Source organism: Haliotis cracherodii, unplaced genomic scaffold, assembly GCF_022045235.1.
Source record: "Haliotis cracherodii isolate W230 unplaced genomic scaffold, xgHalCrac1.p SCAF_12, whole genome shotgun sequence".
Lineage (NCBI taxonomy): Eukaryota > Metazoa > Mollusca > Gastropoda > Lepetellida > Haliotidae > Haliotis > Haliotis cracherodii.
In genome coordinates this window covers 22,250,933-22,270,289 of record NW_027266267.1, presented here as the reverse complement: position 1 = coordinate 22,270,289, position 19,357 = coordinate 22,250,933, and the positions used below count along the sequence as shown (strand labels likewise).

The window sequence follows — 19,357 nt, the reverse complement described above, 5'->3', positions numbered from 1 at the left end:
CTCTCTTAATTGATCGCTAGCTTGCTCGCTCACTAACTCTTACTCACTCACTCACTTCACTCTCTTACTCACTCACTCACTCTCTTAATTGATCGCTAGCTTGCTTGCTCACTAACTCTTACTCACTCACTCACTTCACTCTCTTACTCACTCACTCACTCTCTTAATTGATCGCTAGCTTGCTCGCTCACTAACTCTTACTCACTCACTCACTTCACTCTCTTACTCACTCACTCACTCTCTTAATTGATCACTAGCTTGCTCGCTCACTAACTCTTACTCACTCACTCACTTCACTCTTTACTCACTCACTCACTCTCTTAATTGATCGCTAGCTTGCTCGCTCACTAACTCTTACTCACTCACTCACTTCACTCTTTACTCACTCATTTCACTCTCACTTCACTCTTTACTCACTCACTTCACTCTTTACTCACTCACTTCACACTTTACTCACTCACTTCACTCTTTACTCACTCACTTCACTCTCACTTCACTCTTTACTCACTCACTTCACTCTTTACTCACTTCACTCTTTACTCACTCACTTCACTCTCACTTCACTCTTTACACACTCACTTCACTCTTTACTCACTCACTTCTCTCTTTACTCACTTCACTCTTTACTCACTCACTTCACTCTTTACTCACTCACTTCTCTCTTTACTCACTTCACTCTTTACACACTCACTTCACTCTTTACTCACTCACTTCACTCTTTACTCACTTCACTCTTTACTCACTCACTTCACTCTTTACTCACTCACTTCACTCTTTACTCACTCACTTCACTCTTTACTCACTTCACTCTTTACTCACTTCACTCTTTACTCACTCACTTCACTCTAACTTCACTCTTTACACACTCACTTCACTCTTTACTCACTCACTTCACTCTTTACTCACTTCACTCTTTACTCACTCACTTCACTCTCACTTCACTCTTTACTCACTCACTTCACTCTTTACACACTCACTTCACTCTTTACTCACTCACTTCACTCTTTACTCACTTCACTCTTTACTCCCTCACTTCACTCTTTACTCACTTCAATCTTTACTCACTCACTTCACTCTTTACTCACTTCACTCTTTACTCACTCACTCACTTCAATCTTTACTCACTCACTTCACTCTTTACTCACTTCACTCTTTACTCACTCACTTCACTCTTTACTCACTCACTTCACTCTTTACTCACTCACTTCACTCTTTACTCACTTCACTCTTTACTCACTTCACTCTTTACTCACTCACTTCACTCTAACTTCACTCTTTACACACTCACTTCACTCTTTACTCACTCACTTCACTCTTTACTCACTTCACTCTTTACTCACTCACTTCACTCTCACTTCACTCTTTACTCACTCACTTCACTCTTTACACACTCACTTCACTCTTTACTCACTCACTTCACTCTTTACTCACTTCACTCTTTACTCACTCACTTCACTCTTTACACACTCACTTCACTCTTTACTCACTCACTTCACTCTTTACTCACTTCACTCTTTACTCACTTCACTCTTTACTCACTCACTTCACTCTAACTTCACTCTTTACACACTCACTTCACTCTTTACTCACTCACTTCACTCTTTACTCACTTCACTCTTTACTCACTCACTTCACTCTCACTTCACTCTTTACTCACTCACTTCACTCTTTACACACTCACTTCACTCTTTACTCACTCACTTCACTCTTTACTCACTTCACTCTTTACTCCCTCACTTCACTCTTTACTCACTTCAATCTTTACTCACTCACTTCACTCTTTACTCACTTCACTCTTTACTCACTCACTCACTTCACTCTTTACTCACTCACTCACTTCACTCTCTCACTCACTCACTCACTCACTCACACTTCACACTCTCACTCACTCACTCAGTATTTGTCCCCCCAGATTCAACAGTACATACAGAAGTCCTTGTCCACTCATCTGGCCGACACCAGGGCACTGACCAATCAGCTGGAAGGAGGCGTGGCCTCAGAGATGGACAGATTCAGCATGCTGTCACTCCCCTACCTGTTACATGTGTACCTGGATGGGTAAGATTGGGCATGGATCAGTTGCCATGGTGACTTGTCTAATTTGGGGTTGGGAATATAGAAATGGAAGCATGTAATATGTATGGCATTGTGATGTGGACAGGAAACGTGTTGATGTATTTTAAAACATATCTAACAAGTGAAACTTGTCGTAAAAACTGTACATAACCATGATAACTGGGACAAGTTTAGTTATTTATTTATTACTCACTTAATCTAAATTATCTGAATTCAACGTTGAAAGATAACGTCGCTGGTATAGATCTCGTAATAATACAACATTTTAGCTGATCAGAGCTCTAGATAAACTTTTGATATTTGACCTATGTTTTTTTTTTATTTTATTGGGTATCCACAATTATTTGTGGGTATTCAATTTTTTTTACCCAAGTGTTTCTTTACATTTGTAACTGTCGGTAAATGAATTTCGCAATCAGCTGATACTCACCCGTTTTATCTAACAGTTTATCTATGCATTAGTTTTATTTCAATAGTGTTTTTATACTTTTTATTGCATATTTTATACGCTATGAATTTGATTTGTATGCGTTTATTCAGTTTATTTAAAGCATATTTTAAGCAAATACACAGCTTATCTACAGCTCTTGCTGATGATCCGACCTTAGACTGTTCTGTTTGATTTGTGCTGGCAATGAAGTCTCTTCAGCAACCCATGCTTGCCATCAAAGGCAACTATGCTTGTCGTAAAAGGCGACTAACGGGATCGAGTGGTCAGGCTCGCTGACTTGGTTGATGCATGTCATCGACCCCAATTGTGTGGATTGATGCTCATGATATCAATCACTTGATTGTCTGGTCCCGACTCGATTATTTACAGACCACCGTCTGGAATATTGCTAATAAACAACAAAACAACCAACCATCTCCAAGCTCAATTATAAGAAAGAGAAACACCAAGAGCAATGTTAAGTTCATTCACTCACAAATTCACAAGTTCACTCACTCACTCGATTGCTGTTCTCCATGTTTCAGGGCTACCAAGGTTGGTCTCCTCAACCTGTCGGTTCATCAGACGAACCACCCATCAGTTGCATCGGTCCGACCTGCCCTCCACAAGACGCTGGATGCCATACACTTCCCTAGCTACAAGGTTGGTCACTCTTTTCTGACAGTTAAAAGGTTATGATCAATGGTGATGTGACCATGTTAAAAGTTGGGACTTCACAGGCTTTTATCTTGACTTATTGCCCTGTTTGTGTTGAGGCCCCGGAGTGTGTATTCTGTGTTTGTGTTCAGGCCCCGGAGTGTGTATTCTGTGTTTGTGTTCAGGCCCAGGAGCGTGTATTCTGTGTTTGTGTTGAGGCCCCGGAGTGTGTATTCTGTGTTTGTGTTGAGGCCCCGGAGTGTGTATTCTGCGTTTGTGTTGAGGCCCCGTAGTGTGTATTCTGCGTTTGTGTTGAGGCCCCGGAATGTGTATTCTGTGTTTGTGCTCAGGCCCCTGAATGTGTATTCTGTGTTTGTCTTCAGGCCCAGGAGTGTGTATTCTGTGTTTGTGTTCAGGCCCCGGAGTGTGTATTCTTTGTTTGTTGTTCAGGCCCCGGAGTGTGTATTCTGTGTTTGTGTTCAGGCCCCGGAATGTGTATTCTGTGTTTGTGTTCAGGCCCCAGAGTATGTATTCTGTGTTTGTGTTCAGGACCCGGAGTGTGTATTCTGTGTTTGTGTTCAGGGCCCGGAGTGTGTATTCTGTGTTTGTGTTGAGGCCCCGGAGTGTGTATCCTGTGTTTGTGTTCAGGCCCCGTAGTGTGTATTCTGCGTTTGTGTTCAGGCCCCGGAGTGTGTATTCTGTGTTTGTGTTCAGGCCCCCGAGTGTGTATTCTGTGTTTGTGTTCAGGCCCCGGAGTGTGTATTCTGTGTTTGTGTTCAGGCCCCGGAGTGTGTATCCTGTGTTTTTGTTCAGGCCCCGGAGTGTGTATTCTGTGTTTGTGTTCAGGTCCCCGAGTGTGTATTCTGTGTTTGTGTTCAGGCCCCGGAGTGTGTATTCTGTGTTTGTGTTCAGGCCCCGGAGTGTGTATCGCCATGGTGTTTGTGTTCAGGCCCTGGAGTGTGTATTCTGTGTTTGTGTTCAGGCCCCCGAGTGTGTATTCTGTGTTTGTGTTCAGGCCCCGGAGTGTGTATTCTGTGTTTGTGTTGAGGCCCCGGAGTGTGTATCCTGTGTTTGTGTTCAGGCCCCGGAGTGTGTATCCTGTGTTTTTGTTCAGGCCCCAGAGTGTGTATTCTGTGTTTGTGTTCAGGCCTCGGAGTGTGTATCCTGTGTTTTTGTTCAGGCCCTAGAGTGTGTATTCTGCATTTGTGTTCAGCCCCGGAGTATGTATTCTGTGTTTGTGTTCAAGCCCCCAAGTGTGTATTCTGTGTTTGTGTTCAGGCCCCGGAGTGTGTATTCTGTGTTTGTGTTCAGGCCCTGTAGTGTGTATTCTGTGTTTGTGTTCAGGCCCCAGAGTGTGTATTGCCATGGTGTTTGTTGTTCAGGCCCTGTAGTGTGTATTCTGCGTTTGTCTTGAGGCCCCGTAGTGTGTATTCTGTGTTTGTGTTCAGGCCCCGGAGTGTGTATTCTGCGTTTGTCTTGAGGCCCCGTAGTGTGTATTCTGTGTTTGTGTTCAGGCCCCGTAGTGTGTATTGCCATGGTGTTTGTTGTTCAGGCCCTGTAGTGTGTATTCTGTGTTTGTGTTCAGGCCCCGGAGTGTGTATTGCCGTGGTGTTTGTTGTTCAGGCCCTGTAGTGTGTATTCTGTGTTTGTGTTCAGGCCCCAGAGTGTGTATTGCCATGGTGTTTGTTGTTCAGGCCCTGTAGTGTGTATTCTGTGTTTGTGTTCAGGCCCTGTAGTGTGTATTCTGTGTTTGTGTTCAGGCCCTGGAGTGTGTATTGCCATGATGTTTGTTGTTCAGGCCCCAGAGTGTGTATTTTGTGTTTGTGTTCAGGCCCCAGAGTGTGTATCGCCATGGTTTTTGTGTTCAGGCCCTGGAGTGTGTATTCTGTGTTTGTGTTCAGGCCCTGGAGTGTGTATTGCCATGGTGTTTGTTGTTCAGGCCCTGTAGTGTGTATTCTGTGTTTGTGTTCAGACCCCGGAGTGTGTATTGCCGTGGTGTTTGTTGTTCAGGCCCTGTAGTGTGTATTCTGTGTTTGTGTTCAGGCCCTGTAGTGTGTATTCTGTGTTTGTGTTCAGGCCCCGGAGTGTGTATTGCCATGATGTTTGTTGTTCAGGCCCCGGAGTGTGTATTTTGTGTTTGTGTTCAGGCCCCAGAGTGTGTATCGCCATGGTGTTTGTGTTCAGGCCCTGGAGTGTGTATTCTGTGTTTGTGTTCAGGCCCCGGAGTGTGTATTGCCGTGGTGTTTGTTGTTCAGGCCCTGTAGTGTGTATTCTGTGTTTGTGTTCAGGCCCTGGAGTGTGTATTCTGTGTTTGTGTTCAGGCCCTGTAGTGTGTATTCTGTGTTGGTGTTCAGGCCCCGGAGTGTGTATTGCCATGATGTTTGTTGTTCAGGCCCTGTAGTGTGTATTCTGTGTTTGTGTTCAGGCCCTGTAGTGTGTATTCTGTGTTTGTGTTCAGGCCCCGGAGTGTGTATTCTGTGTTTGTGTTCAGGCCCCGGAGTGTGTATTCTGTGTTTGTGTTCAGGCCCCGGAGTGTGTATTGCCATGATGTTTGTTGTTCAGGCCCTGTAGTGTGTATTCTGTGTTTGTGTTCAGGCCCCGGAGTGTGTATTCTGTGTTTGTGTTCAGGCCCCGGAGTGTGTATTCTGTGTTTGTGTTCAGGCCCTGGAGTGTGTATTGCCATGATGTTTGTTGTTCAGGCCCTGTAGTGTGTATTCTGTGTTTGTGTTCAGGCCCCGGAGTTTGTATTCTGTGTTTGTGTTCAGGCCCCGGAGTGTGTATTGCCATGATGTTTGTTGTTCAGGCCCTGTAGTGTGTATTCTGTGTTTGTGTTCAGGCCCCGGAGTGTGTATTCTGTGTTTGTGTTCAGGCCCCGGAGTGTGTATCCTGTGTTTGTGTTCAGGCCCCGGAGTGTGTATTGCCGTGGTGTTTGTTGTTCAGGCCCTGTAGTGTGTATTCTGTGTTTGTGTTCAGGCCCTGGAGTGTGTATTCTGTGTTTGTGTTCAGGCCCTGGAGTGTATATCCTGTGTTTGTGTTGAGGCCCCGTAGTGTGTATTCTGCGTTTGTGTTCAGGCCCCGGAGTGTGTATTGCCGTGGTGTTTGTGTTCAGGCCCCGGAGTGTGTATTCTGTGTTTGTGTTCAGGCCCCGGAGTGTGTATTGCCGTGGTGTTTGTGTTCAGGCCCTGTAGTGTGTATTCTGTGTTTGTGTTCAGGCCCCGGAGTGTGTATTCTGTGTTTGTGTTCAGGCCCCCGAGTGTGTATTCTGTGTTTGTGTTCAGGCCCCGGAGTGTGTATTCTGTGTTTGTGTTCAGGCCCCGGAGTGTGTATCCTGTGTTTTTGTTCAGGCCCCGGAGTGTGTATTCTGTGTTTGTGTTCAGGTCCCCGAGTGTGTATTCTGTGTTTGTGTTCAGGCCCCGGAGTGTGTATTCTGTGTTTGTGTTCAGGCCCCGGAGTGTGTATCGCCATGGTGTTTGTGTTCAGGCCCTGGAGTGTGTATTCTGTGTTTGTGTTCAGGCCCCCGAGTGTGTATTCTGTGTTTGTGTTCAGGCCCCGGAGTGTGTATTCTGTGTTTGTGTTGAGGCCCCGGAGTGTGTATCCTGTGTTTGTGTTCAGGCCCCGGAGTGTGTATCCTGTGTTTTTGTTCAGGCCCCAGAGTGTGTATTCTGTGTTTGTGTTCAGGCCTCGGAGTGTGTATCCTGTGTTTTTGTTCAGGCCCTAGAGTGTGTATTCTGCATTTGTGTTCAGCCCCGGAGTATGTATTCTGTGTTTGTGTTCAAGCCCCCAAGTGTGTATTCTGTGTTTGTGTTCAGGCCCCGGAGTGTGTATTCTGTGTTTGTGTTCAGGCCCTGTAGTGTGTATTCTGTGTTTGTGTTCAGGCCCCAGAGTGTGTATTGCCATGGTGTTTGTTGTTCAGGCCCTGTAGTGTGTATTCTGCGTTTGTCTTGAGGCCCCGTAGTGTGTATTCTGTGTTTGTGTTCAGGCCCCGGAGTGTGTATTCTGCGTTTGTCTTGAGGCCCCGTAGTGTGTATTCTGTGTTTGTGTTCAGGCCCCGTAGTGTGTATTGCCATGGTGTTTGTTGTTCAGGCCCTGTAGTGTGTATTCTGTGTTTGTGTTCAGGCCCCGGAGTGTGTATTGCCGTGGTGTTTGTTGTTCAGGCCCTGTAGTGTGTATTCTGTGTTTGTGTTCAGGCCCCAGAGTGTGTATTGCCATGGTGTTTGTTGTTCAGGCCCTGTAGTGTGTATTCTGTGTTTGTGTTCAGGCCCTGTAGTGTGTATTCTGTGTTTGTGTTCAGGCCCTGGAGTGTGTATTGCCATGATGTTTGTTGTTCAGGCCCCAGAGTGTGTATTTTGTGTTTGTGTTCAGGCCCCAGAGTGTGTATCGCCATGGTTTTTGTGTTCAGGCCCTGGAGTGTGTATTCTGTGTTTGTGTTCAGGCCCTGGAGTGTGTATTGCCATGGTGTTTGTTGTTCAGGCCCTGTAGTGTGTATTCTGTGTTTGTGTTCAGACCCCGGAGTGTGTATTGCCGTGGTGTTTGTTGTTCAGGCCCTGTAGTGTGTATTCTGTGTTTGTGTTCAGGCCCTGTAGTGTGTATTCTGTGTTTGTGTTCAGGCCCCGGAGTGTGTATTGCCATGATGTTTGTTGTTCAGGCCCCGGAGTGTGTATTTTGTGTTTGTGTTCAGGCCCCAGAGTGTGTATCGCCATGGTGTTTGTGTTCAGGCCCTGGAGTGTGTATTCTGTGTTTGTGTTCAGGCCCCGGAGTGTGTATTGCCGTGGTGTTTGTTGTTCAGGCCCTGTAGTGTGTATTCTGTGTTTGTGTTCAGGCCCTGGAGTGTGTATTCTGTGTTTGTGTTCAGGCCCTGTAGTGTGTATTCTGTGTTGGTGTTCAGGCCCCGGAGTGTGTATTGCCATGATGTTTGTTGTTCAGGCCCTGTAGTGTGTATTCTGTGTTTGTGTTCAGGCCCTGTAGTGTGTATTCTGTGTTTGTGTTCAGGCCCCGGAGTGTGTATTCTGTGTTTGTGTTCAGGCCCCGGAGTGTGTATTCTGTGTTTGTGTTCAGGCCCCGGAGTGTGTATTGCCATGATGTTTGTTGTTCAGGCCCTGTAGTGTGTATTCTGTGTTTGTGTTCAGGCCCCGGAGTGTGTATTCTGTGTTTGTGTTCAGGCCCCGGAGTGTGTATTCTGTGTTTGTGTTCAGGCCCTGGAGTGTGTATTGCCATGATGTTTGTTGTTCAGGCCCTGTAGTGTGTATTCTGTGTTTGTGTTCAGGCCCCGGAGTTTGTATTCTGTGTTTGTGTTCAGGCCCCGGAGTGTGTATTGCCATGATGTTTGTTGTTCAGGCCCTGTAGTGTGTATTCTGTGTTTGTGTTCAGGCCCCGGAGTGTGTATTCTGTGTTTGTGTTCAGGCCCCGGAGTGTGTATCCTGTGTTTGTGTTCAGGCCCCGGAGTGTGTATTCTGTGTTTGTGTTCAGGCCCCGGAGTGTGTATTGCCGTGGTGTTTGTGTTCAGGCCCCGGAGTGTGTATTCTGTGTTTGTGTTCAGGCCCCGGAGTGTGTATTGCCGTGGTGTTTGTGTTCAGGCCCCGGAGTGTGTATTCTGTGTTGGTGTTCAGGCCCCGGAGTGTGTATTGCCATGATGTTTGTTGTTCAGGCCCTGTAGTGTGTATTCTGTGTTTGTGTTCAGGCCCTGTAGTGTGTATTCTGTGTTTGTGTTCAGGCCCCGGAGTGTGTATTCTGTGTTTGTGTTCAGGCCCCGGAGTGTGTATTGCCGTTGTGTTTGTTGTTCAGGCCCTGTAGTGTGTATTCTGTGTTTGTGTTCAGGCCCTGGAGTGTGTATTCTGTGTTTGTGTTCAGGCCCTGTAGTGTGTATTCTGTGTTGGTGTTCAGGCCCCGGAGTGTGTATTGCCATGATGTTTGTTGTTCAGGCCCTGTAGTGTGTATTCTGTGTTTGTGTTCAGGCCCTGTAGTGTGTATTCTGTGTTTCTGTTCAGGCCCCGGAGTGTGTATTCTGTGTTTGTGTTCAGGCCCCGGAGTGTGTATTCTGTGTTTGTGTTCAGGCCCCGGAGTGTGTATTGCCGTTGTGTTTGTTGTTCAGGCCCTGTAGTGTGTATTCTGTGTTTGTGTTCAGGCCCTGGAGTGTGTATTGCCATGATGTTTGTTGTTCAGGCCCTGTAGTGTGTATTCTGTGTTTGTGTTCAGGCCCTGTAGTGTGTATTCTGTGTTTGTGTTCAGGCCCCGGAGTGTGTATTGCCGTGGTGTTTGTTGTTCAGGCCCTGTAGTGTGTATTCTGTGTTTGTGTTCAGGCCCTGGAGTGTGTATTCTGTGTTTGTGTTCAGGCCCTGGAGTGTGTATCCTGTGTTTGTGTTGAGGCCCCGTAGTGTGTATTCTGCGTTTGTGTTCAGGCCCCGGAGTGTGTATTGCCGTGGTGTTTGTGTTCAGGCCCCGGAGTGTGTATTCTGTGTTTGTGTTCAGGCCCCGGAGTGTGTATTGCCGTGGTGTTTGTGTTCAGGCCCTGTAGTGTGTATTCTGTGTTTGTGTTCAGGCCCCGGAGTGTGTATTCTGTGTTTGTGTTCAGGCCCTGTAGTGTGTATTCTGTGTTTGTGTTCAGGCCCTGTAGTGTGTATTCTGTGTTTGTGTTCAGGCCCCGGAGTGTGTATTCTGTGTTTGTGTTCAGGCCCCTGAGTGTGTATTGCCGTGGTGTATGGAGGTGATGCAAGAGATGAAGCTGAGTGAGCAGATCACCCAGTCTCTGGAGCAGGCTGACCGGAAGTCCAGGCACAATCACGACAACGTACTCGAGGATATTGCAGGTAAATATATGGATATTGGAAAATTGTTGTTTTTCAAGATTCTTGTTATCGCCATGTGCACTCTGGGAAAGTGCTTGTGGTGATAGTGATTATATGGGGAGGGTAACAAAGGTCTCACACACTGGGAAGGTGCTTGTGATGACAGAGATGATAGCAGGAGAGTAACGAAGGTGTCACACCCTGTGAAGTTGCTTGTGATGACAGAGATGATATCAGGAGGGTAACGAAGGTGTCACATCCTGAGATGGTGCTTGAGGTGACAGAGATGATAGCAGGAGAGTAACGAAGGTGTCACACCCTGTGAAGTTGCTTGTGATGACAGAGATGATATCAGGAGGGTAACCAAGGTGTCACATCCTGAGATTGTGCTTGAGGTGACAGAGATGATATCAGAAGGGTAACGAAGGTGTCACATGCTGGGATGGTGCTTGAGGTGACAGAGATGATATCAGGAGGGTAACGAAGGTGTCACATGCTGGGAAGGTGCTTGAGGTGACAGAGATGATATCAGGAGTGTAACGAAGGTGTCACATCCTGAGATTGTGCTTGAGGTGACAGAGATGATATCAGGAGGGTGACGAAGGTGTCACATGCTGGGAAGGTGCTTGAGGTGACAGAGATGATATCAGGAGGGTAACGAAGGTGTCACATGCTGGGATGGTGCTTGAGGTGACAGAGATGATATCAGGAGGGTAACGAAGGTGTCACATGCTGGGAAGGTGCTTGAGGTGACAGAGATGATATCAGGAGTGTAACGAAGGTGTCACATCCTGAGATTGTGCTTGAGGTGACAGAGATGATATCAGGAGGGTGACGAAGGTGTCACATGCTGGGAAGGTGCTTGAGGTGACAGAGATGATATCAGGAGTGTAACGAAGGTGTCACATCCTGAGATGGTGCTTGAGGTGACAGAGATGATATCAGAAGGGTAACGAAGGTGTCACATCCTGAGATTGTGCTTGAGGTGACAGAGATGATATCAGGAGAGTAACAAAGGTGTCACATCCTGGGAAGGTGCTTGAGGTGACAGAGATGATATCAGGAGGGTAACGAAGGTGTCACATCCTGAGATGGTGCTTGAGGTGACAGAGATGATATCAGGAGGGTAACGAAGGTGTCACATCCTGTGAAGTTGCTTGAGGTGACAGAGATGATAGCAGGAAGGTAACGAAGGTGTCACATCCTGAGATGGTGCTTGAGGTGACAGAGATGATATCAGGAGGGTAACGAAGGTGTCACATCCTGTGAAGCTGCTTGTGGTGATAGCAGGAAGGTAACGAAGGTGTCACATCCTGAGATGGTGCTTGAGGTGACAGAGATGATATCAGGAGGGTAACAAAGGTGTCACGTGCTGGGAAGGTGCTTAAGGTGACAGAGATGATATCAGAAGGGTAACAAAGGTGTCACATCCTGAGATTGTGCTTGAGGTGACAGAGATGATATCAGGAGAGTAACAAAGGTGTCACATCCTGGGAAGGTGCTTGAGGTGACAGAGATGATATCAGGAGGGTAACGAAGGTGTCACATCCTGAGATGGTGCTTGAGGTGACAGAGATGATATCAGGAGGGTAACGAAGGTGTCACATCCTGTGAAGTTGCTTGAGGTGACAGAGATGATAGCAGGAAGGTAACGAAGGTGTCACATCCTGAGATGGTGCTTGAGGTGACAGAGATGATATCAGGAGGGTAACGAAGGTGTCACATCCTGTGAAGCTGCTTGTGGTGATAGCAGGAAGGTAACGAAGGTGTCACATCCTGAGATGGTGCTTGAGGTGACAGAGATGATATCAGGAGGGTAACAAAGGTGTCACGTGCTGGGAAGGTGCTTAAGGTGACAGAGATGATATCAGGAGCGTAACAAAGGTGTCACATGCTGGGAAGGTGCTTAGGTAACGATATAGATCAATACTTCCAATAATTTTCTCAAAGCAGTGTAACAGTTTATTCATGCTGATTGTCTAGTTGCAACAAATGGTTCAGTTGGTTTCATAGTTTGCAAAGAAGATAATAGCAATATGATATACAAATGCATTGTCACAGACTTGTGGAGATCCGGGGTAGAATAGGTCTTGAGCAACCCATGCTTGCCGTAAGAGGCGACTGTGCTTGTCGTAAGAGGCGACTAACGGGATCACGTGGTCAGGCAAACTGACTTGGTTGATGCATGTCATCGTATACCTATTATGTGGATTGATACTCAGGATGTGAATCACTGGATTGTCTGGTCCAACAACAAACAAACAAACAAATCCTTGTAGATTGTGTATTATTAGTGGCATGCTTTGTCCTGATGTCTGGCACCAGGCAGATCAACCAGTGATTTCAGCTGTTATGTGTTTTCAGCTATAATTCTACCCAAAGTTAATGGTAATTTTTTTGTATCTGCTGTTTGAAAGTTTAACTTTTGTTTGCACTGCATTAACCCTTCTTCTGATAACCACACCTGTATTTGTAATAAGAAAATGATCGTCTTCAGTGAAATTGCATAGCAGTTTTAATAATTATAAGGGACCCCGGGTTCCTTGAGGTTTGAATATGTAAAGTATATATTGAACTTTTAACCCCCTGACATATTTAAAGACAATATGCCACTATTTTCCATAATCAAACTCAAACGGTCTTGCCCTTTTTCTCAAGTTTTCAACTGTTCTAATTTCTTATTTAGGTTCATTCATTGCTTCTTAGTACTTGAGGGGCGGTCTGGTAGCCTAGTGGTTAAAGCGTTCGCTCGTCACGCCGAAGACCCAGGTTCGATTCCCGACATGGGTGCAATGTGTGAAGCCCATTCCTGGTGTCCCCCGCGGTGATACTGCTGGAATATTGCTAAAAGCGGCGTAAAACCATACTCACTCACACACTCACAATTCTTAGTACCTGGAGAAAATAGTAAGAGAGAGTGAAGCCAGTCTTCGTCTTTTTAAGAATTAAGTGCTGAAGTGTTTTTGTTTGTTTTTACATTTTGTTGGGTGTGGTTTAGGATTCTGACCTTGGGCCATGCATGCAGCAAGCACTTTTGGCCAATAGTATGTCATTGTTATGAGACAATGATCCAATCACTGATCATTATGTTACACCCAACACTCTGCACTGTTGTGATGGGTTCTGCTCTGTTGTGTGAGCTCTGCACTAATATTTGAGTGACTAATACATTCTTGTTGTATAATTTGGTGCACTGAGGCGTTTCCCTTCTTTGGCTGAGCATTCTGTTCTTCTGAACTGAGGGGGCACGGGTCGTCTAAGGCGCCGTGATTCACTGTGCAGAGAAACCTTGGGCACGACAGAAACCTATGACCGTGGGTTCGAATCACTGTTCGCCCCAATCTCATTAAAGTCAGATCCAAGTTCTCGTTGCCGCTAAACTAAGATCTGAGGACATCCCATTACGGGTCACTTCAGATCGACCTTTCACAAACTCTGACCGACCAATAGAATTACTGACAAGAAGTCAACATTAGCCAATCAGAAGGCAGCTTTCTCGTTCTTTACGGTACTAATTTCAAACTGGCGACTACGCTTCGAAACATATTTTGACAAATTCTCGCTTAAAAAATTGAAACCTGAACAAAAAAAACTTTCTCGAATGGCTAATATATGGTCTAGATTGTATAGATTTAGTCGTTAAGCCCTTAACTATCGTTTGGAATACCCCGTTTTAAAGTTATCGAGGTTGCATGATTAGAAATCACATTCTGACTGCCACTTTCATGATCTGGTAAGCAATGCTCGGATTGGTCGGATGAAAGGTCGTTCTGATGTGACTCCTAATGGGATGTCCTCAGATCTTTGTTTAGTGGTAGCGAGAACTAAGGTCTGATTTTAATGAGATTGGGTTCGCCCCGATTATGTTTCTAGGTTTGTCAGCAGCATACCCGTGCTCGTGGGATTCACCAAGGTGGTAAACGTCTGAGACCTGCATCACTCCGGGCTTTCCTCCGACATTAAGCTGACATGCCGTGATATAACTGGAATACTGTTAAAAGTGGCGTTAAACCCAACTCACTCACTCACTCTTCTCTACTAAACTGAATCTTTTGTGAGTGAACCAAATGTTATCCCCCCTACGTGTCATGTACACATTTCTATACAAAATTACATGATAGTTTCTTAAAGAACTTCGTCCGTCATGGGTCTTAAAATGAACAAAATTCAGATTTTGTTGGGTACAGGGTATTCATGGTCAAGTACCGTATTGATGTATCATAAACTTTTCTGGATTTCGAGTTATTTTGCAATTCATCATTCGCATTTGGAGTCAAACGGACTGTAGTGTGTACCCACACGCCCAGTCACACCAATCATGTTTCAAAGTTTGTCAGGACTAGTGTGTACACACCCACACCCACACCCACACCCACACCCACTCGCACACCATAACTGATATCCTCTTCGAAGCATCGTTAAACTAAACTGACTCACTGTACCCTTTCCTCTTCCAGAGCTGAGATCAGCTGTCACTGAGCAGGACAGGAAGCAGGTGGAGCGTTTACTTCCTGTTCTCAACAAGAGGCTGGCCCTTGCCGGGAACGGACTCGGAGACTCTGTCGAGGCACACGCGGCTCTACAAGACTGGTGTGTACTTTGTCATTATTTTTTGAGTGAGTGAGTGAGTGAGTGAGTATGGTTTTACGCCGCTTTTAGCAATATTCCAGCAATATCACGTCCGGGGACACAAGAAATGGGCTTCACACATTGTACCCATATCGGGAATCGAACCCGGGTCTTTGGCGTGACGAGCGAACGCTTTAACCACTAGGCTCCCCGACCGCCCCATTATTTATTGAAGAATCCACCTATCTGTATGACCGGCAACAATTAGTTTTAAGAAATACAAGTTGTCCGTCCAGCATGTACAGATATAACAGTGTTATATTTTTTTCCAAACAGAGAGTCCGATTTGCAAGACAGATCTTTTTGTCACACACATCTATTTCACCTGAAATTAATTCTTGAGCATATGAAGTCTTTATTTACTTGGGTCTTGTGTACAGGTCCATTCAGCTTAAAATCCAGTACTGCCCCCGAGTGATATTTTCAGGCGACACAGGACATAAATTACTTGAGTGAGTTCAAGCAATCTCAAGGAGATTTTGCATCAAGGAAATTGTTTTGCAATTGAATGACACCACTAGTCCCTCTGCCACTGAAGCTGTTTAGCTGTAATCTTTTCACTCAAGACACTCGACAACTGTAGGATTTGTTGAGATTATCTATTTGTTTCTTAAGGAAGAGAATATATGGATGTCAACTTCTTTATTATGAGGATCACAACGTTTTGGAGTATATGCTAACTCCTTTCAGGTGAAGGAGTAAGCATATACTCCGAAACATTTTGTTCCTCATAATAAAGAAATTGACATCCATATGTTCTCTTCCTTATGTGTATCACTATCTTTCAATGCCTTCCAAAGACCTATTTGCTTCTTTCCCCTGCAGGTGGGATCAGCCAGCGCAGAGTTGTGTCCCTTGGGCGAAGGTTGATAATAACACGTACAAGGATTGGCAGGACAGATGGAAGGTCATGGTCACAAGACTGGTCCAGCTGCAGGTGCAGAGGTAGACATGAGTTACCTCCCTTGGCTAATTCACACCAGACTTACCTCCCTTGACCTGAAGGGGAGGACTCAAGATCTGAACTGGATTTTGTTTGTCTCAAGACTCCAGAGAATGAACTAGCCATTTCATATTGAATTTAGACTCCTGAATATTATATTTAATTGTGAGCGTAATGAGCTTGAGGCTTGGGGTTTCCTGTTGAGATTTGTATATCTATTGATAGTTGTTGTATTTCAATATAATTGAGAAATAGACTCTTTGTTCATTGTTCTTCATAGGAAAATAAATCTCTCCACCCTAAACATTGATTAGTAACAATGTCTTATATAACCTCAGGTATGTTTTAGTTCAGATGTAATCCTGACAGTTAACAATTTACCGGGGCTCAATTTAGCTGTATAAAACATGCACAAGTGCAACCATTTATTGAAAAATTTAACCTAATATTTATGTCTTCATGCACCAAGTACCTTACAAACCTGTATCCGATTAGGGGCGGTCGGGTAGCCTAGTGGTTAAAGCGTTCGCTCGTCACGCCGAAGACCTGGGTTCGATTCCCGACATGGGTACAATGTGTGAAGAACATTTCTGGTGTCCCCCGCCGTGATATTGCAGGAATATTGCTAAAAGCGGCTTAAAACCATATTCACGCACTCACTCACTCACTCACTGTATCCGATCACCTTACAAACCGACCCGTGAAGATTCCGGGGTATAATAGGTCTTCAGCAACCCATACTTGCCGTAAAAGGCGACTATGCTTGTCGTAAAAGGTGACTAAGGCATCGGGTGGTCAGGCTCGCTGACTTGGTTGATAGGTGTCATCGATCCCAATTGCTCGGATCGATGCTCATGATGTCAATCACTGGATTGTCTGGTCCTGCCCTTGATTATTTTACAGACCGCTGTTGTCGTATAGCTGGAATATTGCTGAGTGCGGAGTTAAACAACCAACCAACCTTACAAACCCTTATTTGTCCACATAAAATCCATCTTTGAACACACTCACCTGTGTATAATTTGAATTTGTCATGCTTTCTTAAATTTGACGTCATCAAACTGTGGGTACTTCAAGATTATGTGCACATGCTCCTATTATGTTTAACAACAATTCATCATAAATTTATGAGACACTGGCAGCAGACCAACAACTAGGTCAATTACGTGCTCTCGTGCACAGTAACCTTCCATGCGTCTCTCTACCAACTCATTCTCTTTCTAATTGCCGCTGTGTGTGGACATATCGTTTGAACCTAGAGAATATTGGCCAGAGTTCCTACACTCCTCTCACCACATGATACAGTCGGACAACACTGCAGTAGTGTGGTACATAAACCGAATGGGATCCACGAAGTCGATGTCGCACCTCTCGATCGCTGTCGAGTTCCAACTCATCCGACTCAACAAAATCCGACTCTCTCAACATCCATGTCTACGACCGCAACATCCCAGACGTCTCCAATGTTATAGCAGACTCCCTGTCCCAAACCAACAGTGAGTGAGTGAGTATGGTTTTACGCAGCTTTTAGCAATATTCCAGCAATATCACGGCGGGAGACTTCTATTCCAGACTAGGATTTGAAAACGATATTCTGGAATTTCTAACAGATGGCCGAGATTGTGTGGCGGTAGTTCCCACGGGCTATGGAGACCGCTCCTGTGGTCTAGTGGTAGAGCGGAAGGTCCGGGGTTCGATTCCCTGCCGCGTCATACCTAAAGACGCTAAAAGATTGTACTTGTTGTTACCCGGCATCGATTCTGCCCGCGTTTGACATCTACTTCCGCTCGGGGTTGGTAACATTTTCCAAGCTAGCGCAATAAACTGTCGATATTTCGGTAAGGAAGTGACATTGATCGAATGTCGATGACTTGTACATGTGTAGAAAATTTAATGTGTTATCGATCAATCTACGGCCAGAAATGCGCTTGTCAATGAGCGTAGAATAAAAGAATCGCCTTGGATATCGAATGTAATCAAACCGGCAAGATGGCGAGTAACGCTCCTTTTCTCTACTTACAAGTTACTTATAAGGGGTATATATTTTTATTTACTGACCAATAACGAGTTCCTGTGAGCATATGTAAGAAAATAATAGGAACCGTGGGAATAGGCATGTATTGAATATTCCAAAAGAATATAACTATTTGGGCATGGGTCTTGAGGAGATAAGTAAAAATAAGTAACAGTATTTAAAGTGTAATGACACACTTGAAAAAAACATTGTCTTAGCTACTATAATAAGTATATTAATATTGTGACTTGCCATATTCATGAGAATGATTCCTACATATTAACATGTTAAAAATATGCCCGTGTTATGGTATGTTAACATGGTTAAGGATTACATGTCCAGTTAAAGAAAAGTTAAAAAATACCCTTGTTATGGTATGTTGAGGATTACATGTCTAGATTTTAACTCTATTAATATTATGATTTGAGATGGAACTGTGAAGATGGTTAAGTTTGGAGTATATACATATAATACATGTCATATTTACCTTTCAACTATGTTTCTACTGATCATGCTTATCTCATCAACGATCAGCACATCAGTCTCCTTACTCCTCCTGTAGACATTCTTCTTTTCATCACTAAGAACTATCTTATATAAGTCAGGATATCTGTGTCTTCCACGACTCAGCCCAGCCCCATCATGAAGAGTTCTCCCCTCAAGCTGTTTAGAAGCCATACCAGTGCTATAGCAGTAACAGACACCAGTTTTCCATTTCTCCCCAATCTCTCCGTAATTTCCTTGATGAGAACCAGCCTGGCCAATGATAAGAGTGTTGTGTCAATCTTTGATCAAATTCCATGCGAACACTTGTTCTTCTGTCAAACCCACGTGGGTTGCCCATGTGCTGTTGTTTTCACGCTGACTTGACGTAAGTAGCTAGGTCAGCCAATCAGGTGGCTCGCTCGAATCTGCCCGCGTTTGACATCTACTTCCGCTCGGGGTTGGTAACATTTTCCAAGCTGGCGCAATAAACTGTCGATATTTCGGTAAGTAAGGGACATTGATCGAATGTCGATGACTTGTACATGTGTAGAAATGTGATATCGATCAATCTACGGCCAGAAATGCGCTTGTCAATGAGCGTATAATAAACAAATCGCCTTGGATATCGAATGTAAACAAACCGGCAAGATGGCGAGTGACGCTCCTTTTCTCTACTTACAAATAGGGGGTATATATTTTTATTTACTGACCAATAACGAGTTCCTGTGCTGGGACAGTCGTAGCTCCAGGATTGCGTTGTGGAACGAGGTCCAGTAGATCAAAGCTGAACTATGTTTGTTTGTTTATTTGTTTGTTGTTTAACGTCGCACTCAGCAATATTCCAGCTATATGACGGTCGCCTGTAAATAATCGAGTCTGGACCAGACAGTCCAATGATTAATATCATGAGCATCGATCCACGCAATTGGGATATGATAACATGCATCAACCAAGTCAGCGATCCTGACCACCAAATCCCGTTAATCGCCTCTTACGACAAGCATAGTCGCCTTTTACGGCAAGCACAGTCGCCATTTACGGCAAGCACGTGTTGCTGAAGACCTGCTCCTTCCCGGACCTTCACGTATGTCACATGCTGCGAAGAAATTAAATATATATCAATGGATGGTTATTTGACTCATTCGTTTTAATATCAGTCTCAGCTAAAGGGCAAGGTAGTCAATAGTTTATGAGCACACACACATTGTATCGATCCCGTTAGTCGCCTCTTACCAGTACGGGTGTCTGAAGATTTATTCTAACCTGGCTGACACATCCCTTGTGAAAGATTAATATGAATAAAATATGTGTGACCTGAGAAACGTCAGGCTTCGTTGTTT

The 19,357-nt window shown here is 44.9% G+C and overlaps 1 protein-coding gene across 1 annotated transcript in view; it reads left to right on the top strand.

Moving 5' to 3' along the window:
* The window catches only part of LOC139458264 (uncharacterized), a 40,965-nt gene extending 25,261 nt beyond the window's left edge, over window positions 1-15,704 (top strand). The window contains exons 14-18 of the mRNA XM_071239639.1: window positions 1,913-2,058; window positions 3,052-3,169; window positions 9,831-9,966; window positions 14,403-14,535; window positions 15,400-15,704. Of these exons, the coding sequence (XP_071095740.1) occupies window positions 1,913-2,058; window positions 3,052-3,169; window positions 9,831-9,966; window positions 14,403-14,535; window positions 15,400-15,523 (657 nt within the window). The 3' untranslated portion in view covers window positions 15,524-15,704. The remainder of the gene's footprint in view (window positions 1-1,912; window positions 2,059-3,051; window positions 3,170-9,830; window positions 9,967-14,402; window positions 14,536-15,399) is intronic.
* The last annotated feature ends 3,653 nt before the right edge of the window (window positions 15,705-19,357 follow it).